Genomic DNA, 27,912 nt, shown 5'->3' with positions numbered 1-27,912 from the left:
CTCCCCCAAGCAATGTGGCCTGGAGGTTTACAGGGCCTCGTGCAGAGTGCAGCAGGGGTCCCCCCCCCGTACCCACCACAAGGGCAGGGGGAGTCGGAGCATTCCTGCAGTCTGCCCTGCTCCCCCACTACGTTGCCCTCTTCTGGCCTGCTGCACCCTACTTCCCTGCAGCAGTGGGAAGCGGAGCACCCTGGACCAGGAGCACTCTGCTTCCTGCTGCCAGTGAGAAGCCATGCAAAGCAGGCTGGGATGGGAGAGGGCAACACCCTGGGGTAGAGCAGGCTCCTGGGACACTCTGGTTCCTGCTGCCTGTATGGGGAGGAGGAGGACCCAGGCTCCCAATCTACCCTTGGATACCTTCTATCCATAGCATAGTTGACATGGCCATTGTGGAGCTCCCAAAAATCCAAGGCTTGCAGTGGCTGTTCCATTTATCTATGAACTGTGGGTGCAGCTGCAAAAAAGTCTAATATGTGGGGCTGTATTAGCAGGAGTGTCCTGTATAAGATGGGAGAAAATTGTCCTGCTCTACTTGAGTAGAATACTGCACAGATACAGAATGTTATATCTGTAGCTGCATGAATCATCTGTGGATACCCATGGCTCCAAAACAAATATCCCTGGATTTGCAGGGCTCTACTCCTGAGTCCTCCACAGGAGTTCCATGCCCACCCGTGGGTGCCACCCCTTGGGGCAGATGAGACAAACTGGGGAGTTCAGAGGCTTTAGAGAACCTGTGAGGAAAGATTTAAAAGCGGCGCAGGGGCGGGAAGGGGAGTAGCGTTAGCCCTTGCGGGGCCATCGCAGCTCACTGGTAGCCCAGGAGGGCTCAGTGGGGCAGGGTCTGTCCCTAGAAGGAAGCAGGCCCGGGGGTGTGTGTGGGGAATGCAGGGTGGTTAGGGCAGCTGGGGCACAGAGGTCATGAGGGGCCCCACGTGTGGTGGGGGGGCGGCAGCGCGTGGGGGCGGGCCCGTCTCTATGGCAGCGCGACGCCCCGCCCCGCTCCGCAGCCCGTGTCGCGCCCCACGCGCGGAGGCGGCGCTCATTCCGCGGCCGGGATGCTGCTGCTGCTGCTGATCGGGCTGCTGCTGCCCGCTGCGCTAGGGGCTGGGGCGCCGCGGGAGCTAGACGCCGCCCGGGATCCGGCGGCCCTAGAGGCGGCTCGCTTTGCCCTGGAGAGCTACGGCCGGGCAGCGGAGCAGCGCGGGGGCCAGGCCCGGCTGGGGGCCATCCGGAGGGCGCAGGCCCAGGTGAGGGGCCGGAGTGTCCGGCCGCCTGGTCCGGTACAGGGGGCGGGAACGGCCGGGCTGGGGAGCGAGATGGCCGCGGTGCGGGACTGCCAGCTGCATCCTCCGGCCTCGGCTGCACGGGGTCAGGCGAGGCAGGTGCAGGGCTGAGCCGGGCAGGTGCGTGGACTGAGTTATGTAGATCAGGGTAGGGGTGAGGTGCCAAGGGACCAGCTGGGACGCGTGAGCTGGAGTGCAGCTTACAAGGACTAGCGGAGTCGGGGTGGGGCGGGTACATGGGCTGTGGCGGTGGGTGTGCTGTATGACAAAGGCTGCCCTGGTTTGCGTTGTAGACTTGACGATATGCCCACTGATAGCATAAAGCAAAGGGCTATATTGGGTTACTGGGCAGGGATACAGGGCAAAAAGAATAGGGATTCCGTATGGAGGCTTGGGCCTGATCTACACTAGAAAATTAGGTCATCTTTGCTACCTCCCTCACGGGGGTGAAAAATCCAAGTCCTGCTCTAGATCAGCAGAAGAATTCTTCTGCCAACCTAGTTACCGCTTCTCAGGGAGATGAATTACCTTGATGTGTACCTATTGGCATAGGTTGTGTCTACACTGTGGAGTGCTACAGAGGCACAGCTTTGCTGCTGTGCTGTTTTAAATATAGACAGCACCTGCGGTATATGGAGCCTGTGAGTTGTAGATTGATACAGGGGCATATGGGCTGGGCTATGAAAGGGTAAATCATGAAGATAGCTATTAGAATATTTAGTAAAAGCTCTGGTGATGTCATTTGAGTTATATGTGAGGGGTTTTAGAGAGGCACAGAACAAAAGGATTATGGGAGATGGGGATTTAGTAATATGGACTAAAAAGGGCTGTGGACTGAATTATGTGAACTGGGAGCATAAACTGGGTTATGTGGAGTGGGAGGAATTACTAATTTCTCTGACTACTTATGTGCATTTCTAAGGATAGTTACCATCCTGTGAATCTGACTTTCCTACCTAGTACAATAATGGGAAGGGGAAAAATGAGAACATCTGTAGCGAGAGTAACAGATTTGTGTGTAAATTTAAGACTCATCCTGTCTGGCTAACTGTGATTTTCCCCCCATAGCTAAACAAATGAGCACATAACATAAGACCAGCCAGTCTGGGCCTGATCAAAGGTCCATCTAGCCCAGTATTCTGTCTTCCAACAGTGGCCAATGCCAGGTGCTCCAGGGAGAATGAACAGAACAGGTGTTATGCTTATAAGAAGTGCATGGGATCTTTTCTAAGGGAAAAGGCAATACGCTGCATTTATTGAAAATACAAAATGAAAAGAGAGCACATGCACGCACGCAGGTCCTGAAGATGGTGCATAGTTAATCAGTCTGTCATGCCTCAAGTCAGTCCTACTGGCCAGGCAGGTTGACTGAGTGAGGAGTTGGGGTCCCTCTGAGACTTGGCTTGCAGGACCAAACCTGGAGTCCCTTCGCAGGAGATCCCGTTCTTATACCTGTAAATTCCCATTCAAGTCTGTGGGTTTTGCAGTGCTATGCTGCAATCATCCATCCATAAAAGGGGTAATCTGTGTTTTCCAGAATTATCCTTTGATGGTGATTGTCAGGCTTCCCATCCTCTCTCACTCTTGGGGAGAGGGGAGGGATTGTCTGCCTGTCTCCAGGGCTCTGTCAGTGTTGCTAATTCAATTCAGCCTTAGCCACAACGGTTGTTTGCCTGGTTATCTTTAAAATTTCCACTTCTTTCTTGACCATCTGGGCATTTGTGTTGGCTTTCACACTTACACACATCCTCCACTCACACCACACAATTGTGCAGAGCATCAGACAAGATTAATAGCTTCAGAGGGGTAGCTGAGTTAGACTGTAACAGGAAAAACTTAAACAACAACAAATAGTCTAGTAGCACCTTAAAGACTAACAAAACTTGTAGATGGTATCATGAGCTTTCGTGAGCACAACCTGCTTCTTCAGATGACAGGAGTGTTAGAAGTCCAGATCCAAGAATAAATAAGGGAAGGGGGGAGGGGTGATGAAGGAAGAAAAGAAAGAAAAAAAGGAGGGGAGGAAGAAAAAAAGAGACAGAGGCTATGTCTACATTTGCGGCTTGCACAAGTATGGCCGTTCTTGCGCAAGAATCTGCAGAGTGTCCACACTGCCCGCCTGCTCTTGCGCAAGTAAATTTACAGTACGGCGTGGTAAGAGGGGGCTCCTTGCACAAGAGCTACGCTCTTTTTTGAGAGGTGTAAGCCCTCTTGTGCAGGAGCTCTTGTGCAAGAGGGCAGTGTGGATGCTCAGCAGGGATTTCTTGCGCAAGAAAGTGTCCACATTGCCATGGGCGCTCTTGTGCAAAAGCACAGCTCGCACGTGGCAGTGTGGACATTTTCTTGAGCAAGAGTTCTTGCACAAGAACACTTCTTGTTCAAGAAGCCACGAGTGTAGACATAGCCAGTAAGTAGATAAGCTTCAGAGAGTGAAGCTTCACTGAAGCTTATCTACTCACTGTCTTTAATTCTTCCTCCCCTCCTTTTTTTTCCTTTCTTTTTTTCTGTCTCTTCCCCGCCCCCCCTTATTTATTCTTGGATCTGGACTTCTAACTCTCCTGTTATCTGAAGAAGTGGGTTGTGCCCATGGAAGCTCATGATACCATCTACATGTTTTGTTAGTCTTTAAGGTGCTACTGGACTATTTGTGGTTTTTTAAGTTTTTACAAGAATAATAGTTATTAGAAGACACAACTTAGTTTGTGATGCAGACAAGGGGTACGACTTAATTTATAATGCTAAGAGGAAGCAAGACCTTACAGTAAACATTGTCTAATCATGTGAGCCAGGGTGAAATAGAAGCATACGGAACTTATAAGCAAATCATTATACTTCAAATCATTATAACCAGGGCTTGACAAATAATGTAATCTACTTGCCCGTGGTGAGTAGATTACAACCCAGAAGAGCGGGCAAGCGGGGCTCGCTGCCGCTTGGCGAACCCTGATTATAACCAATAGTAAAATATACATTTTTGCTACATAGGTAAACATTAGGGATGTTACAATTTGGTTAAATATGTAACCATTGAAAATCTCAGCAGTTACATGGTTACACACACTGCAGTCTCTGCAGTATAAAACTTAAATAAGCTTTCTATTGCAGAGCCTGCCAAAGCCTCCCCAGGAGTAGGGCTGTCATCCCCTCCCAACTCTGCTCCCGGGGAAGTGGCTTCCCAAATCCAGCAAAGGAGCAGAGTGGCAGTCCTTGCCCACCCAACTCCAGGGAAGGAGGCTTCACTGCCCTTCTGGCTGAGTGTAACCAACACCATTAACGGATTAGCATCAGCTTATCGGTTAAATGGTTAGTTGTTTGCACTGTAACATCCCTAGTAAACATCAAGAGATATTCCCTGTTGCGCATTCCCAGCTTCTGGCAAACAGAGGCTAGGGATATTGTCCCTGCCCATTTTGGCTAATTACTGTTGATGGACCTATTCTCCATTAATTTATCTAGTTTTTTTTTAACTCTTGTATAATCTTGACCTTCACAACATCCTCTGGCAAGGAGTTCCACAGTTTATCTGTGAGAAGAAATACTTCCTTGTGTTTGTTTTAAACCTGCTGCCAATTAATGCCATTTGACTCTGAATTCTTGTGTTATGAGGAGTAAATAATACTTTCTTGTTTATTTTTTCTACACCAGTTATGACTTTATAGACCTCAATCATATCCCTCCTTAGTCATCTCTTTTCCAAGCTGAAAAGTCTCAGGATTATTAACATCTACACATTCCAAAGCCATTCCAAATTCCTACTTATTTTTGCTGTTCTTTTCTGACCCTTTTCTAATTCCTAGATATCTTTTTGAGATGTTGTGACCACTTCTGCATGCTGTATTCAAGATGTAGGTGTACTATGGATTTATACTGAGGCAATATGATATTTTTCTGCCTTATGATTATATCCCAACATTCTGTTTTTTGACTGCCACAGCACATTGAGTGGTTATTTTCGGAGAATTATCCACAATGACTTCAAGATCTCTTTCTTGACTGGTAATAGCTCACTTAGACTCCATCGTTTTATATGTATAGTTGGGATTATGTTTTCCAATATGCATTTTTTTGCATTTATCAGCATTAAATGTCATCTGTTTTGTCATCCAGTCACCCAGCTTTGAGAGATCCTTTTCTATCTCTTCATAATAATATGAAGAATGTGCTGTAGTTACTAAAACAGTTGGTGCAGTGGACCAGTTACATTCCAATTGAAAAACTAATTCAATTTGACACAGTCATGTGGGCTGGATGGTTCTGAGACTAAAGAGATAAACAGGAAGGTGGGTGAGCTGGGGAGGTGCCTACTTAACACAATAGAGCCTGGTTTGATTTAATCTGACGATTCAGGAGAAATAGCACATGTATGAAATGGGCAGAAGATGCGAATAGGAGCAGCTGGAAATCCTGTTGAAAACAGAAATAATACAAAACACTAATTCATGTTAGAAAAATGAGCTTTTTCATGGAGATATTGTACAGCTAATGCACATGACACAGAAATTAATCGGAAACCCAGATACTTTATTTGAGGGAGCACTAATCTGATAGATCAGGAAGTATGAATGTCATTGTACAGGGCACTGGTAAGGCATCATCTGGAATACTGTGTATCATTCTGTTCTGGTCACCCATTTTCAACAAATATGAATTCAGACTGGGGCAGAGAAGGGCTCCCCAGCTGACCAGGAACTGGAGAGCCGGTCTGATGGGAAGACTGAAAGAGCTGGGTCTGCTTAGCCTGGCTAGGCACAGGTTGAGAAGGGATCTGGCTGCTCTCTTTAGATACAGTGGGGGAAAGCCCAGGGCCGGAGAAGGGCTTTTGAAGTTAAAGAACAATATTGGTACAAGAACCAATGGGGATAAACTGGCCAAGAATCAACTAAGACTGGAAATGACAAGAAGGTTTGTACCCATCAGAGGAGTGACAAGAAGGTTTGTACCCATCAGAGGAGTGATTCTGGAACAGCTTGCCCATAGGAGAAGTGGGGGAAAACAAGCCATCTAGTTTGAAGATGAAGCTGGACAAGTTTTGGGCTGGGTTTTGCCTGGGTCTGCCTGCGATAACAGGGACTGAACTCAATGACCCAGGAGTCCCTTCCCATCCTGTGTTTCTATTGACTTAAAAAGTTGATAAAAGAAAATACCTACATGTTTCACATGCCTTGTCATTACCCTGTGGAACTACTCGCCTCAGGAAGTCACTGATGTCAAGAACTTAGCAAGATTCAAAAAAGAATTGGCTATTTGTATGTCAGTCAGGAATATTCAGCATTGTCCTATGTAATGGTAACAATTTTTGAAAGGGATATAAAGCCTCGTGCTTCAGAACGTCAGCTGATCTCTGTTTGGACATATCTACACAGAAGGGCTAAAGTTGAATTAAGCTATGCAACTTCAGCTACATCAATTGTGTAGCTTAAGTCAAAATAGCTTATTTTGGCGCTGTCTACATAGCAGGAAGTCCGAACTAGAGCAGTCTTCCTGTGACTTCCCTTACTCCTCACGAAATGAGGGTTACGGGAGTCAGAGTTAGAAGTCCTCCCGCTCAACATTATGTCAAAATAACAGCTTGCTGTGTAGACGCGGACTATGTTATTTCAGAATAACGTCAGTTATTAAAAAAACCCACTGCTGTGAAGACATAGGCTTCGAGACCAGAGTAAGAACTAATGGAATAGAAGATCCCATATCTTCATATTTTGGGGTTCTTGTACCTTCCTCCGGAGCATAGCACTAGTCATGGTCAGAAACAGGATTTTAACTCTACAGATTTTGGGCCTGATCCAGTCTGGTGATTCCTGTGCAAGTTTCTCTTTCAGGATAATCCTGGGGAGACTGACCCCCCCCCAATTTTGCAATCCATTCTAGACCCCTCAGTGCTAGAGGAAACTCATTCCAGAGCAGGGAGGGCAGAGCATCCTGAGGCTGTGCAGGAGCCTGCCTGGTACTAGAATCATAGAATACTAGGACTGGAAGGGACCTCGAGAGGTCATCGAGTCCAGCCCCCTGCCCCCTATTGGTCCAGGAAGCAGAGAGTTGCTAGCGTTCAGAGAGGTCCAGCTGCATGCCCTGCTATGGGGGGCTGGGAGCAGTACAGAGCCCTCAGCCCAGTTCTGCCCTGAGTGGTGTCAGAGAGAGTCTCAAAGGGCAGTTTACTTTGGTGCTGGGGCTCCTAGGAGTGACACAATACAAATACTAACGCTCACATCCTTTTGCGGTGCCAGAGTGGTGTGGCTGAGAAGTCAGACCCACTCTTTTGGGTCTGTAACCAGCAAGAATTAATTAATATAATTAACAATATGTAGCAACTTTCTGCTTACAAAGCCCTGTATAGAAGTAGGTTGATTAACCCTTCCAGATTCTGGTAAACAAGAAGCTGCAACAACTTATTCACACCCTTAGCCCAATGCGAATAAGCCAGTTATAGGAACCAAAAATAGAGCGAAGTGTTCTAAGTGAACAGGAGACTGGAGAGGCAAGGGAATCCTCTTAGGGTATGTCTGCTCGGCAGGGGGAGGTGCAGCTCCCAGCCCAGGCAGGCATACACATGCTAGCTCCGCTTATGTAAGCACATCCAAAGTAGCCATGTGACTGCAGTGGCACAGGCAATGGCTGGGGCCAGCCGCCCACATACGATCCAGTCAGAGATGCCACATATGAACTCAAGCAGTGGCTTGTGCTAGCCACACGGGTGCATTCTTAGTTGCGCTAACTAGCCAATTTTAGCATGCCTCCCCAAGCTGGGAATTACACCTTCCAGCTCCCTCAAGTTCTTGGCTTAGAACTTTCTGATGGACTTTTATATGCCCCTGTCAATCACAGCTAGGCCAGTACAGGAATATCTTCTGGAGTTAACCCAGTTATTATCTTTCCATACTTATGTGTTGGTCCCACAAAGTGAAAATGTAAAATACGTCAGGAAATCCAATGCACAGGGGGCTGATTGGCCATTGCCTTGGGCTTGTTTAATCATTTGCACCTGTTCAAAGGGAGTGTAAAAACCCAATCAAATCAGAATGTTTGTCTCTTACTGCTAGTAATGCCTTACAGGCCTCTTTTCAGTGGAAAATCTGGCCCACGGTATTTATTTGCAGGTAGAAGTTAATACTATAATAGTGATAACACCTTGCTCTTATAAAATGTATTTGGCTAAGGGTTTCAAAATGCTGAGAGATGCTGACTGAAGCACACAAATTAAAAGGCACAAAAATCTCAGGAGAAACTGGCTAACTGTAAGAACTGCAGGACAATGGAACAGACTACCCAAGTTAGGTATGGAAGCTACTTACTCATAGACTTCACTGGGGGTTTTCAAAAGCAGGCCGGATAGCCATCTGTCTGGGCTGGCTTAGACCTGTGGGGTATGTCTATGCAGCAGTGTTATTTTGGAATAACATGGTGCGTGTCTACACTACAAGCCTTTATTTTGAAACAGTTCCGAGCTGGAGGACTTCTGACTCTGACTCATGGCAACCCTCATTTCATGAGGAGTAAGGGAACTTGCAGGAAAAGCGTTGTTCCTTCAACTTCCTGCTGTGTAGACAGCGCCAAAAGGCAAATTAAGCTATGATTTAAGCTATGCAATTGATGTAGCTGAAGTTGCATAGCTTAATTTGATTTTAGCACTGTTATATAGATGTACCCATGATGTCCATCCAGTTCTGAAGTGGTAGCCACTGCTATAGCGAACTAGCCACACTCAACTGGCCAAATAGCCACATGTGGCTAGTGTGTTGAACACCACGGACTTAGATACAACAAATCCTGTATCTTGGCAGAGGGTTAGACGAGATAGCCTTTGCAGTCCCTTCTAGTCCTATGGCTCTATGATTCTACATTCCATTTTACTCACACCTTTGTGTTTCTGCTGGCAACAATGAGGACTAGACCAGGAAATTTCACTCTAGTTTCCAGTCAGTGTTGCTTTTAAAATTTGGCTAGTACATTGGGTGGGTGTCTATAAGATATGTTCTAATTCAACCCCGCATTATTAGGCAGGACGCAGAAATCGCTGGGTGAAATTCCTTGTCCTGTGATAGGCAGGAGGTTTGATTGCATGATCATAGTGGTGCCCTCCTGCCTTAAAATGTGCAAATCTAGCCCAGATTGATCCTCAAACTTCAGATCAGGGCCGGGAGATCTTTGGCTTTATAAAGGACTGCTTCTGGTAGGATGCTTTCTGACTGCATTTTACCTCTGCATCTAGCACTGATGAAACCAGTAGTAGAGTATTTCGTACATCTGCAGGAGCCCCGTTTTAGAAAGAATTAGAAAAGGTGCAGTGAAGGAGGCAGGGGAGAAAATGCCTGACAGTGGGAAACTTCAGGAGCATGGCTCATTTAGCTTCTCAGAAAGATCAACAGGTGACTTTTCAGAGAGAAAACTCAAGGAACTAAATGGTTCTTTAGAGGAGAAAGGCAAAACAAGAACCAGTGTTGGGCAGTTAAAATCAGACACATTGCAGTTAAAAATAAGATGCACATTTTTACCAATGAGGAATTAGCCCTTGGAACAAATTCTCAAGGGAAGTAGTCGATTCACCATATCAAGGTCTATGACCCCAGACCTAGCTGCCTTTCTGGAAAGTGCTTTAGCTAAACACAAGTTCCTGGGCTGAACACTGGAGTGACAGTGAGGGATGTTCTATGAATTGTGCTATACAGGTGGTCAGAGTAGGATGATCTAATGGTCCCTTCTGGCTTTGCAAAATACTGAAAATGCTTTATGCTTGCCTGTATAAGCTTTGAAATCTGAACCCAGGCTTGTCACAGCAAGGTCCCTGTAGCATCTCTGACTGTAGAAATGAACCAGGACTTGGCTGTAATGAATATAGAGGGGATTCTTTATTGGGAAGGGAAGGGGAAGGGGAAGGGGAAGGGGATTGCGTTGGGAGTATGCCCCTGTGACAAGTCTGCCGGGACCCACACTGCGTCTGGTGAGGGGGGTCGCCGGGGAACGGTGCAGCAAGTGGCAAACCCTCCACCGCTTTGCAAGGAGGCGGGGGAAGCCCTGCGCAGCTGCCAGCAATGGGCCGGCTGGGGAAATCGTGTTATTCCGGGGACAGTCGTGTAATTCAAAAAACGTTCCCTAAAAAAAAATCGTGCTATCGCAAAAACGTGTTAAGCAAGCACGTGTTAAATGAGGAATTACTGCAACTTCCCCCCCGACCCTTTTTTTTTCCTCAATAAAAAAATCCTTGGTGTTCCTCAAAACAAAATTACTGTTTGGTGTTCCTTGGTCTTAAAAAGTTAAAGAAACACTGCCCTACATTCTGGGCTGGGGTCTGCAGTATAGGAGCAAACTATGCCAGGCTCTGTCTACCCAAGAACTTTGATCTGTCTGCAGGTGGTGAATGGGATCAAGTACTATCTGGATGTGACCCTGCTGAAGTCACCGTGCAGCCAGCATGGATTCACAAACCAGGAAGCTGCCACCTGTGAAAATTCAGTGGAGCCAGAGCAAATAGTAAGGACCAGGTGGTTCTGTTTTGGATTTGGCACAGATCCACTCACTTGGTGCTACCCCCAGTTTTGGAACCCTTGGAGGGCACCAGACCCCCAATGGGGATCTCACCATCTCCACAGTAGGGATGTTAGCGTGTAGTCGTTTACACAATTAACCACCAAGCCTGGGCTTATTGGTTAATCCTAACAACTACACACACTCCCCCTTGCTGCCTCTGTTTAAAAGCCAGCTCCCCGTGAGCACCGGCTCCTGCCGGCCCCCCATGCATATAAACTTGTAACTGCTTTAAAAGAAAGAAAAGAATCCAGCAATTACATGTTTACACAAATACATGTTAATTAGCATCCCTACCCCGTAGTCTGAGCCAAAGGGGGTGCCAGCACTCCCATATCATGCTGTGAGTTCTTGACAGTGAGTGCAGCAAAGAGATACTTCTGGTGGAAACTTGCATGTTGTTCAGAGATTAAGGTACCTCGCCCAGCCTTGCCAGTGACACTCAAACAGTGTTGTCAAAACAGTCAGGGTTATTAGTCAGCTGGGACACGGCGTAAGCCATCCTTAGGTTAGCACAGAGAAATGAAGGCCAAAGCTTAGTTCAGGTCTGTTGTGGCTATTGCAGAGGCCAGCCAAGTTTAGTAAACTCCAGATTCGGTGTCTCTCTTTCACATCCTTGATCAGCTCCTAGGTGAGAGCCCTGACTCCATCCAGCAGCCAACTCCTATTCAGGGGCGGCCCTAGACTAGCTGCCAGCAACTGGTGCCCTAGGCGAACCATGCAATCGGTGCCCCCACCTACAACCCCCTCAATAATATTGCACTACCATTTGGCGCCTCATTTAGCTTGGTGCCCTAGGCTACTGCCTAGTTTGCCTATATGGACGGGCCACCCCTGCCCTTACCTCACACTTTCCTGACCTCAGTTGGGATTAGGGCCAGATCCTGATTTCAGTGCATCAGGATAAATGTAGATTCCCTTCACTGATTTTAATGAGTCGACTCTGGATTTACACTGATATCGCAGAGAGCAGAATCTGGTGCAGAGACATTACAAAACATGGCCTTTCTCCTTCCCCCAGTAAGTCTGGAAGTTCAGAAATCGGGGACAACCAGCCAAGGGCCATACCTCCAAATGGGGAGGAGCCCAAAGGATACACTTAATTAGCATTAAATGTAGGTATGGTGAGCAGGGTACTGCACCTCCCAGCATGCCTTGCTCCATCTTGATTCAAGAAGAGATCATTACTGTTGAGCATAGCACCCTGGGAGCGGAGTCTCAGGTCTGTTTTGAGAGAAGGCAGACACCTAGGCTACGTCCTGAAAAAACGAGGAAGAGCAGCTCTTGTGCAAGAAGGTATTTTGTGCAAAAAGGAGCTGTGTAGATGGCTCCTTTTTGCGTAAAAGCTTCTTATGCAAAAACAGCCCCTAATTAATTATGCAAATGAAGCATGGCAATATGCTAACATTTGCATAGGCTTTTGCGCAAGAGGGATGCAGCGTACACGTGGCCATAGGGTGGTGAGCAGATACATGTGGAGGTCTCTTCTGGGATGCAGTAAAACATGGGGTTGTATTTGGGGATTGGACTTTTCCATTTCCTGACTGGGATTCTAGAAAGGGATGTTGTTCCCAAAGCATGATGGAGGCAGAACTCTGGGGCAGCCTTCCTCCCACCACCACCACCGGTCTGTGAGCACACCACTCATATGCAGAAGCATTCCTTGGGGCCAGAGGGGGAGAACTGAAGCAACTGTGGGGACTTCATAACAGCGGCAGTATAGAGAAGGGATCTGCCTATTTCTGAAGCAGCATCACTCCTGTGTGAGCTACAGAGAATTGCTTCTGACTGTTTGCAATACAGGGGCTAAGACACACTGTTGGTTGGTTGTCTGTTCATTGAAGTCAGAAGCAAGGGCACGTGGGTATGTACACCCACACCAGTGCCAGTTTTTTAAGTATTAAAAAGAAGCATCTCAAGCAGGCAGTAGAGCCAGGGCTCTCGGAGATGGCTCTGAAATGAAGGGGATGGGTCAGAGAGGGAGAACATCACTACCGTAGAGTGCAGGCGTCCAGTTCCGCTGGAAGCGATATGTTGGTCTGGGTTTGTCTTGTCAGACTCTCCAGCCATGAGTCAGGCCTCTGTCAGTTGAATCCTCTCATTCATTGTCTTGTGACCTGGCAAGAGCCCAAACACGCTGTAACTAGGAGGTCTTTGTGTAGCATTCATTAGCAGAGGATCAGCTGAGCAGCTTGGCTGGAAGGAGAGGGCTGTGGAGCAAGAAGTGATCGTGCTCTTCTCTGGCCCCTTTCATTTCCGCTGAGGCTCCTGGAGCATTTTAAAAATAAGCTAAGACACGTGCTTCCACCCAGGAGTTAGGGAAACACTGGCCCTGCTGGATTGGAAACTGAGTGACTTCCCCAGTACCGTGGGGCAGAAGAATAGAACCCAGGAGTTCTGACTGTCCCAGCCAGGACCACCCCCCTCCACCAACCCACTAGTTCCTGCTGCCTCCCAGCAAGTTTCTCTAATGTTCATTTATGAAATCCTGATGCAAGGACTGTTTCTCTCTCTCCTGAAAGTCCTGTCACTTTGAGGTCTGGAGTCAACCCTGGATGAACAGGCAGAGGCTGGTGAAGCAGGAGTGTCGTCCAGCTGGTATGGCGGGTCTGCATGGGTGTCATCTGCTTAAGGGATCCTGAGAGGAAAGTAAACAAGAACATTATGTCTGGAGTCAGAGCCACACCCCTCACTACCTGCACACTTGGCCACTTAGTGTTTATTTCCTGAGGGGTTATGGAGGCTTTAATCCACTTCTGGCCTTACAGAGTCCTTTGGCACTTTCCCAAATAGCTGGCTGTTAATCCCATCTCCTAGCCAGACTCCAGCTTGGGGGCTTCCACTCTGCTGATCTAAATTCCACCCCTTGTGGATTCCATTGGCTGCTAGATCCTGTCCTGTCCCTCCCCCACAGCATTGCTGTGCACCGGTGCAGAGGCGACTTGCCTCAGCCCTGAAGGAGCTGCCTGTTGGCAATCCCTGCATTGGTGAAATTACCTCTGGGGTACTGCATCCAGTTTGGCTCGTGCACTGTGAAAAAGATGGGGACAGCTTTGGAAGGGGCTCAGAGAAGAGCCACTCTATTCATCGGTTCTAAGGCCAGAAGGAACTACTATGATCATCTAGCCCAGGCATGTCCAATTGGGCACATGTGGCCCAATTGAAATCTTTTGCGGCCTGACAGAACATTTTATAAAAGAATGAAGTGCAGCCCACTGGCCGCTCGGAGCACGTGGCTGAGTGTCTGCTCACAGCTGGCCAGGCTGCTCTGCGCACGCACGCACGGCCAGCTGAACGCTGTGCCCTGGGTGCCCCAGCAGGTGCTCACAGCTGGCCGCTGTGCTCATGTTGCCCCAGTGACTCAGGCGGCAACGTCGACTCCAGGACCCAGTTATTAGGTTGCGGGGGACTGGGAGTGCCTGGCTCTGGGGGAGGAGGAAGGCATTAGGTTGAGGGGCCTGGCTCTGAGGGAATGGAGAGGGTTTGGGTTAGAACGGGGGTATGGGAGTGCCTGGCTCTGGGGGAGATGAAGGGGTTATTTTATTAATATTTTGTTTTTTATTTATTTATTCCCAAATAAAATCACAAAATGTATATTAATTTTATATCAATTTATATGTCAATGTTTTGCAATTGCAGGAATAATTATATCTTTATGCAAAATCTCAAACTTACAAAGTATCAGAAATTTTCACAGAAGCCTGTTCTATTTGATTAACCATGATCTTTACTTGTTTTTATTTCAACAAAACAAGTTATGTATCATACAAAATTTAAAAGTACCTTAAATTTATATTTACATTACAAATATGTAAAATTAATTTTAAAATAATTTAATATGAGCAAATAACAATTTTACACATAACATTATTGTAATATTATAAAATATACCTAAAACATGATCTATAATAATAAATAACTACGCCTTCTACCTGGCACCTAATTTTTTTTTTTCTCTAAACAAATTTTTCCTTTTTTGGTCAAACCATCTGGGAACCCTAAGTGGCCTTGAAAGCTATCAGTTTTCATTTGTGCAGTCCTCAGTTGGCTTCGAGTTTGACATGCCTGATCTAGCGTGACCTCTTGCATAACACAGCCCATAGGACGCTCTGGAGTAATTCCTGTTTGAACTAGAGCAGAGCTTTTAGAAAACTATTCAGTCTTGATTTAAACATTCCCAGTGGTGGAGAGTCTCCCACAGCCCTTGGTCTATTCCGATGGTTAATCACCTTCCCTGGTAGAAGTTGCCAGCCTGCATTGGTCTAGTTTCAGCAATTCCTGTTGCCAGCAATTCCTGTTGCCAGCCTGCATTGGTCTAGTTTCAGCTTCTGACCTGAATGATTCCAGTTCTGGAAATCCTGCCTTGAGTGCGAGACTAAGGCTTGCTGTAGACTCCCATTTTGTCCTGGTACCGCTATGCTGGTTCTGTATAACATATCTAAAGCATGTAACAGAATCGTCCACTCCCAGCCCTAACGTGGATGCGGTTTGCTGGGATAAAGGTGCCTTTACCAGAATAGCACATTCTCCTGCTTTCCCAGCATAACTGCATGTGCATGCAGGGTGTGGCACCGTGTTAAGTAGACTGGTAGCGTTAAATAATTCTACTTTTGTGCATAGACTCAGCTCCTCAGAGCCTTGCCTATTGTGCTTAGAAAAGCGAAGGTGAAGGTGTGGCTGGAATTCAGGCTGCACGTGCTGTAAGTCTGCCCCCAGGGAGGAGAGTTTGGAGGACAGAGGGGTTCAACAGAGAAAGGCAGATCCAAAGGCTGGGAACTGAAGCTGGACAAGTTCAGGCTAGCAACCAGGTACACATTTTTACAGGAAGGGCTTTGACTATTGAAACAACTGTCCAAGTGGTGAAGAATCTAGCCTGTCCCTGTGAATGTTTAAGGATCGGATGCCTCTAAATCTGTGCTCTAGCTCAGCCATCAGATATGGGCTGTAGGCAAGATGGGCTGTGGAAGGTTCTCTGGCACAGGCTATGCAGGAGTTGAGAGTCGATGGCCACAGTGGTCCCATCTGGCCTTCCAGTCTGAGAATCTGGAAGAGTGAATGTGTTCCCCAATGGTTACCAACAGGATAAGGGACCTACTACTGCTGCTAGCCAAGGGAGATTTCCTTTAGCACAAGCACTAGAGGCCATTGGGTGTAAAAAAGGTGAGCCCTGGCCCTTGTTTCTCCATGCGTGAGATCTGTACACTGACTGCACTGGGGTAACTGGAGCGCCTTCTGCTGCCTCCTTCCATGCGTAGAGCCGTCAGAGAAGGTCCAAAGTGCAGCACCCCTGGAGGCAGAAGAGCTGACTCATGCCAAGGCACCGGAAGAGCCTGTTCACTTGGAGGCCCTTTCCCAGGTGGGTGGCTGCCTGCCTTGCTCATCCTCCTCTCTAGCAGTTTGTCCTGTGCCTCAAGGGCCCCCAGTTTCCCTTCTAGTGATGCTAACTCCTGGCTCTGTCCCAGCAGGGAGAGCCTGGGGGCAGGAACGAGGACACAGGAGGGCTCTTGCCTCCATGGTAGGGCAGGGGTGTGTGGACTGGATTAGGAGTCTGTCACCTGGGGCAGGGGTGCTCTTGGCTGCATTTCTCCTGTCCTCCTCCCCTGATATGCTGCTTCATACCTTCCCTCATGCCACGGCCCTGGCTCCACCCCCTCAGCACAGCACTCCCACTGGTCACCAACCCTAAGGGGAAGCTTCTAGGGGCTGACCTCCTGCACTGCTCCAGAGACCGACTAGCTGCAGGAGAAGGCTGAGAATGAGTCCACAGTGCTCCCTGCAGCCAAACAGAGCCTGGCTTCCAGCATCAATCACTGTGTTACCACTAACCCTCTGCCTCCCTGTCCCTAGAATGCATCCGTCCAGCTGATCTCACTGTTCAAAGACTTCCTGACCACCTACAAGAAGAGCTACAAGGATCAAAGAGGTGAGCTCCAGCTGCTGCGATATCTCTCAGGCCACCAACCCCTTCCCCCCAAATCCTGCGAGGTAGCTCCTGTCACCATGTCAGCTCTTCCCACCTGAGAGTCCTTTGCCCTGGTTCCTGCAACACAGGACAGTAGGACACTCTCCCTGTCCCACAATGATTCTGGCTCCCTGGGTCCATTTTTCTGTTTAGAAACCAAGAAGCGTTTGCTGATCTTCGCGGAGAACCTGGAAAAAGCTCGGACGATCCAAGAGCTGGACCAGGGCACAGCTGAGTACGGAGTCACCAAGTTCAGCGACCTGACAGGTGAGGGGAAAGTGACATGGTGCCCTTGGAGCCCTGGAAGCGCCCTATGGGGAAAAGCTATGAGCTTCCTGCTCGCTACACGCCTGCTGCTGGGAGGAGCCAGGGCTGGAGTAGCCAGGAAGTCTCCCCACAGACAGCGCTTCTGCCCCACTCCCTGTGGCGTCCCGGGCTCCCTGTGTCTCCGGAGCCCTGGGCTTTCTTCAGAACCACCTTCTGTCTCATTTCAGAGGATGAATTTCGCAACCTGTACCTGAATCCGCTACTGGCTAAACTCCCGGGCCGGCCCATGAAACCAGCTGCCATCCCCAGTGACCCACCTCCCACCGAATGGGACTGGCGGGAACATGGGGCTGTCACTGAAGTCAAGGACCAGGTGTGTTTCCATGGCTGCGTTAACCCGCCTACCTGACAGCAGCAGCTGCAGAGCTTAGGCCAGGGTGGGCAAGATAGAGACTTCAGGCCAGATTTTCCCACCAAGCCATTTAATCCGGCCTGTGGATGCCCTGCCTCTCCCTCACCCCTAGGCCAATTGAGACCTGGGAACGGGGAGCATGCGAAGTCTCCTCCCCCCGCCGGGGCAAACAGCGCCTAGAGGGAACTGCCAGCTGTTCCAAACAGCTGGGGGTTCCCTATAGGCACTGCGCACCCCACGCTGGGGGCCAAAAGACTTTGTGCCTTTCCCTGCTGCCAGGCCCTGATTGGCCTGGGGGCAGGGGAGCAGGAGAAGTCTTCTCCCCCCTCCAGGGTGGGCTGCATCTAGAGGGAACCACCCCCTGCTGCCTGAGGCTCTGCCCCTTCACGAGGCGGCCCGTGACCCCTGTCAAAATTCATGAAGTGACACCCCCCCTGCAAAAATTATTGCCCACTCCCAGTTTGGGCCAACATAACCTGCTGTGGCGCTCTGAGGCTGCTAATGCGTCTGAGCCAGTGGTGCCCAGCCCATTACTGGTGTGGGCCGCAAGTTGAGAACCACTGCTCTGAGCTCAGGAACCTGGTTTAGCACAAGCCGTACCTAGAGGCTCAGGGACGTGGATCCAGAGGGTGCAGGTTTGATCCCTCTGTGTGACTCCTTCCAAAGAGTACAGGCAGCGCCCTCTGCTGGGAGAGGCCCGGACTGGAGTTGCTAGAAGCATCCCCCCCAGCCAGCATTCCTGCACCCCCATTTCCTCCAGCACCCCCGCCTGGGATGGTGGTGGTATGGAGCACTGACGTGTCACTCGTGGGCTGTCGTCTGTCTGGCTTTGTGTTTCCAGGGCATGTGCGGCTCCTGCTGGGCTTTCTCTGTTACCGGCAACGTGGAAGGACAGTGGTTCCTGCACAGAGGCTCTCTCGTCTCGCTCTCGGAGCAGGGTACGTGGCTGGCACTTGTGGGGTAGGAGCCAGGGCTGGGCTGTGACAGGTATATGGGAGATCCCTTATCCAGGACGCTGCATGGCCCAATCTTGCCACATGGGGAGCTCCCTGAGTCCTAGGCTCTTCGGCCAGGAGAGAGGCTGAATGACATGGCTGCTGCCCCAGACAGCCTGGCCAATTCCCAGGCTCCCTCAGCCTGGCTGGTTTCCCTGAGACAATCAGGAATCCCTATCAAGAATCGATCCCTGTATCAGAGGGAAGAACCCAAACTTGCTTTCATGAGAAGGGAGGTGGGTTGCTGGATTCACCCTCACACTCTTTATTGGGGGCGTGGAGGGCAGGTCATGATGTGGGAACTAATCCCCCTTCAGTGTCCTGGTCCCCCCTGCAAAGGTGTTTACAGCTTCCACTTTGATGTTAGCACTGTCCACACACCTGGCCAGGCCTGGGCTGGTGTTAGAGACGGACAGCCCCAGCCAAGAGGGCTCTACACAAGATCCTGACTGAGGTTGCCCCGCCCCTCTCTTGTCCCAGGTGCCAGACAGATGGACAGGGAGACACTCCTGCCCTGTAGAGCCTCCCTTCTAACTAGTCAGGGTAGGGGAGAAAATATGCACAGGGAGAGGACGGGGATCACCCCAGGTCAGTGCAGGTCGGGGAATAGAACCCAGGTGTCCTGACACCCAGTCCAATGACCCACACTACTTGCTGAACACCCATGGCGGGGAGAGACAAGGAGCAGCCAGCAGGGGGGTGGGGCAGCTTTAAGGCCAGCAAAGCTTTCGGAGACCCTCTCGGAGCCTTGGATATGGCTGCAGCTGGACACAAGCCTCCCAGCTAGGCCTGGAGGGACGGGAGCCTGAGAGCCTCGGTCAGTGTGTGCCGGTCTCTCTCCCTGCAGAGCTGGTGGACTGCGATGGACTGGACCACGCCTGTGGAGGGGGGCTGCCTTCCAATGCTTATGAGGCCATTGAGCAACTAGGTGAGCTCAGGACCAGCCTGGCCCAATGCAGGGAGGTCGAGGCCTCACCCTGACTGGGGCAAACGGGTGAAGCTCAAGGGTTGGGCAGTTAAGCAGTTACTAGCTGAGGTAAAATACAATAGCGGGGGGCTGCAGGTCACAACTAAGGCACAATGGCAGGGCTGGGGTAGTAGGGGCAGTAGGGGCTGAGGGTTGGGATTGGGTCGGGCTGAGCTGTGAGTGGGGGATGGGATAGGGGCTGTGGGTGCCAGCTGAGGTAGCAGGGGCCGAGCTGTGGGCGGGGGATGGGATAACGGGCTGTGGGTTGGGATTGGGTCAGGGGCTGAGCTGTGGGTGGGGGATGGGATAACAGGGGCTGTGGGTTGGGATTGAGGGACATGGCAGAGCTTTTCCAGATCCCTGTAGTCCTGTACAAGCCCCAGGCAAGTTCCCTGCAGTAGGACCTGTCTCCGAGCCCTGGCATTAATGATCCCCTTCCAGGCGGCCTGGAGACAGAGGGTGACTACAGCTACGAGGGCCACAAGCAGAGCTGCAGTTTCTCCACCACCAAGGTGGCGGTCTACATCAACAGCTCTGTGGAGATCTCCCGGGACGAGACCGGTGAGTCCACACCTGGTCCCACCCTGCCCGGCCTCCTTCTCCCTTCATCACTGGGGGTTGGTGTGGGGAGGGAGGGAGACTTGGAGTGAGACCTGCCCTTCCACACAGCTGTCTGTGGTCTGCGTCACGGTAGATTGGGACCTTCTGTTTGCTAGGCACTGCCCAGAGCTCCCAGCCCAGATCGTCCCCTGGTTCATGCCTGGCACTACAGAGCCAAGACAGCCCCCGCCCTAAAGAGGCTGGGAGGGGAAAGGCAGGTGCAGGGTGGGGAAGGGCCTTGCCCAGGATCACGCTGCCAGTTGTGGGTAGAGTCCAGTTCCCAGTACACTGTGCTGCCTCCTCCCCATGCCTGTCTCAGGCAGTGCAGCCACCACCAAGCTGCTGCTAGCTGGGATGCACGTGCCAGAGCCCCATGAGTCCTGGCCGCAAGGAGCACAGGAAACCTCATGAGCCATGTGAGGCCACGGCTCCTTGGTGGCTGCTGGCGCCTGGTATTTAGGGGGGCAAACCTGCCATTGCCCTGCTCCCTTCCCAGCCTGACCTCCCGGGTGCAGCCCAGACTCACCTGTCCTGTCCATTCCAGAGATCGCGGCGTGGCTGGCGAAGAACGGCCCCATTTCCATTGCACTCAACGCTTTCGCCATGCAGGTGAGCAGACACTTGGGGGCCAAGCCACCTGCTCCCACCTCTGTGCAGAGCAGGTGGGATTCCAGCGACACTCCACCTGGCTGGTCTGTTACAGCCTGGTGTGCGCTGGCAGGGATGCAAAGAGTCTGCACTTGCTCAGATGTCACACCCGGGGCCTGGAGCTCTCACGGGGAGGGGTTAGGACTGGGACCTGAGCTGTAGCCAAAGCTGGGGTATTGGTTCCAGGGGGTGCCAAAGATGAGCTGCTGCTCAGATTCCACAGGGGGCTCTCCCCTTGCAGTCGGTGCTGCCCCTGTACCTGGGGTTGGTACTGGGCTTAGCACTAGGTGTTGCCACATCTCAGCACTGGGTAAGGGACCCCTGTATAAACAGCTCTATGCTCCACTGCAGAGACAGCTGCATCTGGATGGTAATGTAGGGATCCGTACAATGAATTGGCTGATGTCTTGCTTGAGGATGTTAAAATGCAATTGTTTGGCTAATTGTATAGTGGATACAATTTGTATTGACTGTACAGTTAGTCGATAAGCGCCTCTGCAGAGCCACAGCGGGGTAGCTCCAGAGGAGCCGACGAGCTGGGACTGAGCAGTGGGCAGGGGGCACTGCAGAAAGCATGGGCGGGGACGGCTCGAGTCCCTGCTTGCCCCATGCTCCCTGCGGCACTTCTGCTTTTTCACAAGCAGAGGTGCCCACAGTGGGAACCGGTGTGAGCAGGGACTCAAGCCGTGTCCACTCACGCAATCTCCTGCTGTGCCTCTGCCTCTCCTGCCCCGTGCAGATATGGTGCTGGGGGAAACCGGCTTTACCGGTCCCTCCCAACACTGGCTCCTGCTCCCCCCCCCTTGCTCCCTCTCTCTGATAGGGCAGCGGGGGGCAAGGGGAAGAGTCGAGTCGACGAGTCGCGTTCACCCCTAGTCATGCTCCTCGTCTCCCTCCTCTTCAGTTCTACAGGAGGGGGGTCTCGCACCCCTTCAGGCTCCTTTGCAACCCCTGGATGATTGACCACGCTGTGCTGTTGGTGGGCTATGGGACACGTAAGTGATGCTAGTGTGGAATCCACCCCACCCCTCGGGTCATCCAGTCCCTAGGCCCCTTCGCCCTCCCCTCACCCACCTCAGGCACCATCCTGTCTGAGGCCAGTGAGGATTCTGGTTTCCCTCCAGGACTGGCCTCCGTGGCACTACGTCTGTACCAGCCAGCCAGGAGCAGGTGGTTCTCATTGCCACCAGCGTGTGGCACTGCTGAGCCAAGTCCATTTCATGAACCCTAGTAACCAGGGCGCAGAGAGGGGAGGTGGCTAGCTCAAAGGCATAGTGAGTCTGGCAGAGTCAGAGAGAAACCCAAGTGTCTTAGATCCCAGCCCCTGCTCTGACCACTAGACCCTGCTTCCCTCCCAGAGCTGGGGAGAGAACCCAGGAGCCTGGGTACTACAACGACCAGTTTCTATAACCCACAAAATCCTTCCTACTAGAGAAGTGGAAGTTGAGAGCAGGGATGCAGGCAGGGCTGGCTAATGACGCCACCCCTAACCCATGGCAACCTGGACTCTGTCACGGTCAGGAACTGTCCAGCCTGCCCCCTATCCTCAAGCTTATCCTTCATGATGGCCCTTTCTACCTTCCAGGTGACCACACCCCCTTCTGGGCCATCAAAAACAGCTGGGGCAAGAACTGGGGCGAGCAGGTGAGTCCAGTTACGAGTGGCTGGTGCCCATGCTGTAGGTGTGGGCGGGGAGAGAGACTGCTCTGCCCCCTGGCTTTGTTTCTGTTCTCCCAGTCCCCCTTCCTGCACTGTGTTTCCTGTCCTTCCCCAGCCCTCTCAGGCAGGGTGGGCCGGGGATCCTTCCAGCGGCAGCTCCAGCTGGTCTCCCTCTGTTTTCTCCCCACATTTCCACCCTGGCCTAAGTCCTCACTATTATCCCTGGAACCAGGGCTGGGCAGCAATGGGTAGAAAAGGGAACCTCCGTCAGGGCTGCACCTCCCAGTCTTGCCACAGGGGGATGCACAAAGCTCAGCCAAAATGTGCAGGTGCTGGGAGAATTGGGCTGGGAGTAGCGGTTTGGTGGGTGATAGAAAGGCATCCATCCACCTCTCTTTTTGTCCTTTTCCAGGGCTACTACTACCTGTACCGGGGCAGCAGGGCCTGCGGGATGAACACCATGTGCAGCTCAGCTGTGGTGGACTAGACGCTGCAGAACCTTCCCCGCCTCACCTCCCTGTGAATCCCCTCTGTGTCTCACTACACTGTCCCCAGCACCTGCCGTGTTAGGGCTCATTAGCTTCCCTAGAGCATAGGCAAGGGGCTTGAGGAGGGGGAATGGTCCAGGGTAAGTTGGGGGAGATGTCACAGTGTGGAAATGCAAAGGGGCATGGGGGGGGGGACTTTATGTGGGGCTGGCTGATAAGCAGGATCGTTATTATTCCAGATGGTGGAAATGCAAAGGGGGAGGGGAGAGAGGCTGCACTATGGCAACAGGGGTTGCTTATCCATGCATCTTGAGCCCAGAAGTAGCCTTGTCTGCTCCCTGCCCTGGAGGATACCACCCAGAAAAAGCTTGGCTGGGCTTCCCACTGCTGAATCTCTCCTTATGGGCCATCTCCCAGGCTTGCACCTTCTTTGCAAGCTGCTGAGGCACCTGGCTTGTCCCTCCTGGAGGTGAATGCTCCCCTCACGCCCCAGCTGAAATCCATGGGGCAGACTTAGTGGGCGAGGGGCCACCAAGAGTGGGAAGCTGGTGGCATGGCAGCTGCTGCCCAACCTATGCCACAGTCCCTTGCGCCTTGTCCAGCCATAGGTTTGTGCAAGACCCTGGAACTGCGCGCTGCACATCCTGAGTGCCCGCCTGCCCCACTGAGCCAGAACCAGGGGTCCTAGCTCCCAGCACCAGGGCTGCTTTTCAACCCACGTGCCGAAGGTGGCTGGCTTTCTCCTGGCAGAGAAATGACCCTATCCCCCGGGGTTGCTTTTGTTGGTGGATTGAACACAGTTCCTGCCAGCTGTGCCTGTGCCCATCAGGCCAGGGGAGGGGGGTGGTGCAGGTGCACTTTGCAAGGCTGTAACACTAATTTCCATATGCTATGCCTGGCTTTCGTTTTGACACACTGCCCCTTGCTGCAGCTGCTGCTTCTCTTTGGGACAGGCTGGGACTGCGGCGTTCATTTTTCTAGCCTGGCTGACAGTCTGTTACAGGGAAACACTTAAATGAGGCTAAAGATGGGGCATTAAGCCCACAAAACTGACCAGTCTCTGGATTCCACACCTCTCCCTTCTCCTCTCTCCCCCCCCCCAAAAAAAAAATTTTTTTTTGCTCCCATCTTATGTCTTGGGACCAGATTTTCAAAAGCTTCAGTTCTGTGGGTGGGACCTTAAAGGCGCCTGGGTTTATCAAGGGCAGGCTCTTTCCCATCCAGCTCTCGCTTTTGAAAAACATTAATTGTAGTGCCCCAAATTCTCTGGGATACGCAGGCTGCAGCAGCAGCTTTGAAGGATCAGATACTACACTACAGAGTACAGCCAGGACTGGACTCATTCCAGATGGTGCCCAAGGCATGGAGTGGCCTCGGCGCCCCCCTCCATTGCTAAACCTTTGAATACCTTAGAGCACCTAAGCCCAGCACTGCAGGCACTCACCTGAGGTGCCTGCCCCTAAATCTGGCCCTGGGTGCAGCCAGCTGCTCTTTGGCTGGGATTTCCGCCCCTGGTTCTCCGTGGGCTTTTCTTATGCTGCCGAGTGAGCAGTCCTCCCTTGGGACTCCCCATCCAGCACAGAGCGAAAGCAAAGCTCCTGCAAATTCCAGAGCTCAACCCTGGCACCAGCTCGCATCTGAGCAGGGCTGTCCAGCCAGGGAAGCTCTTGGAGGCCCAGCTCTCTGGGAGGGTGGGGAAAGGCAGCTTGGAGCACTGCATGCTGGGAATTGTAGTCCACCAACATCACACATGATCTGTATATTTCAATCACTCTGATGTTGCAATTTGGCTATGGAGAATCCAGCTACCCTGTAATGACAAACTGGCTTTCCCAGGCTCTCAGACAGGAGCCTGTTTAGAGGTGGTCAGAAAATGTTTGGGATTTTCAGTGGAAAGATTTGGTTTTTTTTTTTTTTTTTTTTTTAAATAACTCAAAAATAGATCCTGAAAAGTGTCAACCTTGACTCCTTGATCAGACTACATTTCCCATGATGCACTATGGTCTTTATTCTTGCTGGCTAGCCCAATGCCTTGTGGGAATTGTAGTTTAGGTGCCTCTTTGTACTCATTCTCCTCTATAGCCTGGGCTCCTTGATCAACCTAACCTCTCATGGTATGCTGGGCACTCCCCTTTAGGGGAGGTGAGTGATGTATCATAGGCAAGGTTACAAGTTTGTCATGAAAGTCATGAATTCTGTGACTTTCCAGGATCTCCATGACTTCTGCAGGCTGCAGCAGCCAGTGCAACTAGCCCAGGGATCGCTTGAGCAGCCCATGGGCCAGCCTCACTGGCTGCTGCTGGGACAGTCTTGGGCCAGTGCATTCCCCATTCCCAGCAGTAGGAGTTTGGGTGTCAAAGGGGGCTCAGGGTTGGGGTGTGGAAGGGGGAGGGCTCTGGGCAGTGCTTACCTCAGCGGGTCTCCCCAGAAGCACTGACATGTCCCTCCCTCAGCTCCTAGCTCTGCTGCCTCTGCCTGCAGACGCTGCCCCCACAGCTCCTATTGGCCACAGTTCCTGGCAGCGCCTCCATTTCAGAGCTCAGGGAGGGAGCTGCTGCTGCTGCTTCTGAAGAGGCTTGGAGCCAGGTAAGAGGCCTGCCAGCCCCAACCCCCCTGTCCCAGGCTGCATGCTGCTGCCTGCGACCCCCTCCCCCAAGATTTACTCAGGGCATAGTACAAGTTAGGTGAATTTTTGTTTCCTGCCTGTGGCCTGTCCATGACTTTGACTAAGAACACAGATGACTAAAATGAAGATGGAGTGTGTTTGGGGAGCACAATCCATAAAGGAGAATAGGGAGTGACATGAGGCACTGAACTGCCCTCCCCTGAAGCAGCGTGGAACCTATTGAATAGTGAAATGCTGAAATATTTTAATGGCCACCATACTTTGATAGCTGGGTGCTTAGGGTTTTTGACACACACACAAGAAAATCTAGATTTTTTTTCCCACCAAAACTGGATCGTTTTCACCAAAAATTAATTTCCTGCTGAACTAACAGATGGGTCAGACAATTCCTGCCCAGTCTATACACTGCCTGTGTGTCCTCCCAGGCAGGGGTGGGCAATGGAAGGCCGGGGCAAGCGCAGTGTAGACTGGATCTCCGGGCTTCTGCTTCCAGCTCTGCAGCTGCTATGCTGGGTAGTCTGTGGGCAAGTCCCTTCTCCTTAGCTGAACAGCAAAAGGGGCTAGTTCCCCCACCTCTTGTGGGATGCAAGTTCATATAGGAAGCCCTTTGCTTGGCAAAGTGTTATCAGAGGAAGCAGGGGGAAGCCCTGTGGCTCCCTGTATTCCCCCCCCCTCCCGCCGCCAGCACTGGTGTAAGTCCGCAGTAGGATTTGGTCGCGTAGGCCTATCTGCGATCACATTCAGTTCTTTCCATTTTGCAGAGCTGCATGTAGCAAGGGCTGGGGGCAGAGGCTCTGAATTAACGCTGTTAGAGCCCGCTGCAGTATTTTCCCTCGTGGGGCTGCTGGATCAAACACACTGTGAAGGTGGATTAGCACAAGGCAAGGGGGCCATAGATTTTTGTGAGTCTGCTTTACGCCTGCCCTGGATGGATCCAGTCCTTCCTGTGTATTACCGAGTGAGTGGGGTATTAGTGTCATACACTACCTCAGCACCAGCCCAGATCTCTCCTAAGCAATAAAGAAAAGCTGCAGGTTGCTGGATTTCCCCCTCCCCTGCTCTGAAAACTCAGGGCTTAATTAGCTGATCAGGGTTTCTGGCTCAATTACTGAAATGGCACAGAAAGAAGCTGGGGCTCTGATCCTTTGTGGGACTGAACCCTGGGTTAACAAAACAGGCGCTTGTCTCCATCAGAACACAGCAAGGGAGCTGTATGTGCAGGTAGGAGGAAAGTTCAGCGCACCATGGCCGACTTCCCAGGCGTGGGAGGAGTGGTGGAGTAAGGTTTGTTAAGCACTTTGCTTTTGGAGGATGCTGTTACAAGCAGAGAAGTAAGATGGGGAGAGGTGAGGTTTTAGGGAGACATGGAGAAAAAATCTGCAGGTTCTTGTAACAGAAACATGCGAAGGGCTGTTCTCTGTGCTCCTGGAGGAGGGAGAGGGTGGGCAAGCTGGGCTTGCTACAGAGCATGTGTAGCAGGAGTTCAAACTGTAGGGTTTGCTGTTCCTTGATCTCTGTTCTATGCTAATAATAAATGATGAACCCAGCATCTGAGCTGCGCTTTCTGTCTGGGCCTGCAGGCCACCCCCACCCCCAAACAAAGGGTGCTGCTTTGCAGCTTGAAAAAGGAGTTTCCATGGGTAAAGGGGAAGTGAAGTGAAATTGAGGGCACCTCCCTCCCTCAGACTCATCAGCAATGCTCATCGCTTTGGTTCCAAGCTCTATTTCTTTGCCTGCTTTTATTATAGATTCATGGGTGGTGAGGCCAGCAGAACCTCCTGGGTCACAGGCCCTAGGACTGCCCTGACTCAATTTCTGGTTCAACAGTGGCACCTATTTCAGAAAAAAAAATCCCAGCTTGATTTTAAAATGCCAGAGAATCTTCCCCCACCCCCTGGGAAGTTGCGCCAATGGTTAATTCAGCCGCTCCTCCTCCCCAAATGTATTTCCAATCTGTATTTGTCTAGGGTCAGCTTCCAGTCCTAGGTGCTTTTAAATGTGCAGTAATTTTCACTCCCTCTGCCACCAGTGTACAGGGATTTGAACCCAGAAAAGATAGTCCTGGGAGCCACTAGATTGTCCTTCATCTATGGGGCCAGGAGAAGTACTTCCCCAAGTGCCATTATTCCTGGAAACTCCTGGCTACAAGATACCAAGGCCAAGTGCTTGGATTCAGATAGTTCAGAGGGTCATGAGGACATGTGAGTTCCAGGGATGTAACACACTTAGAAGTGGGTTGGAGCTAACGCTGACGGCTTTGGGCCGTGCACCCCCAAATTATCCCATCACTGCTGCATCTCTTGCTCCGGTCTACAAAGGACTGGGTGGTGACAGGCTACTGGGCACAAAGCCTCAAGGTAAATGCCTTGCCCTAGACGGACTGGCTCCAGTGAGTTACTGGGGCCGTTCTCACCAGCACGTGATCTCTTGGTGCTGCTGCAGCAGGGGCTCGCACCAGTGGAGCCCTATCAATGGTGTAGCAG

At 51.2% G+C, this 27,912-nt stretch overlaps 1 protein-coding gene across 1 annotated transcript; it reads left to right on the top strand.

The window, feature by feature from the left end:
• Positions 1 to 1,012: 1,012 nt before the first annotated feature.
• On the top strand, positions 1,013 to 26,976 carry LOC102454736 (cathepsin F-like). The gene is made up of 14 exons (XM_075939032.1): positions 1,013 to 1,250; positions 10,632 to 10,751; positions 13,328 to 13,403; positions 16,061 to 16,161; positions 16,653 to 16,728; positions 16,921 to 17,034; positions 17,262 to 17,407; positions 18,288 to 18,384; positions 19,289 to 19,369; positions 19,850 to 19,969; positions 20,553 to 20,617; positions 21,561 to 21,651; positions 22,242 to 22,300; positions 22,728 to 26,976. Exons 1-14 carry the CDS (start codon positions 1,059 to 1,061, stop codon positions 22,800 to 22,802), a joined length of 1,413 nt encoding a protein of 470 aa, XP_075795147.1. The 5' UTR covers positions 1,013 to 1,058; the 3' UTR covers positions 22,803 to 26,976.
• Positions 26,977 to 27,912: the final 936 nt, after the last annotated feature.

Source organism: Pelodiscus sinensis, chromosome 11, assembly GCF_049634645.1.
Source record: "Pelodiscus sinensis isolate JC-2024 chromosome 11, ASM4963464v1, whole genome shotgun sequence".
Classification (NCBI taxonomy): domain Eukaryota; kingdom Metazoa; phylum Chordata; order Testudines; family Trionychidae; genus Pelodiscus; species Pelodiscus sinensis.
Note: the sequence above shows the minus strand (reverse complement) of the source record. Positions and strands in the feature narration are given on the sequence as shown.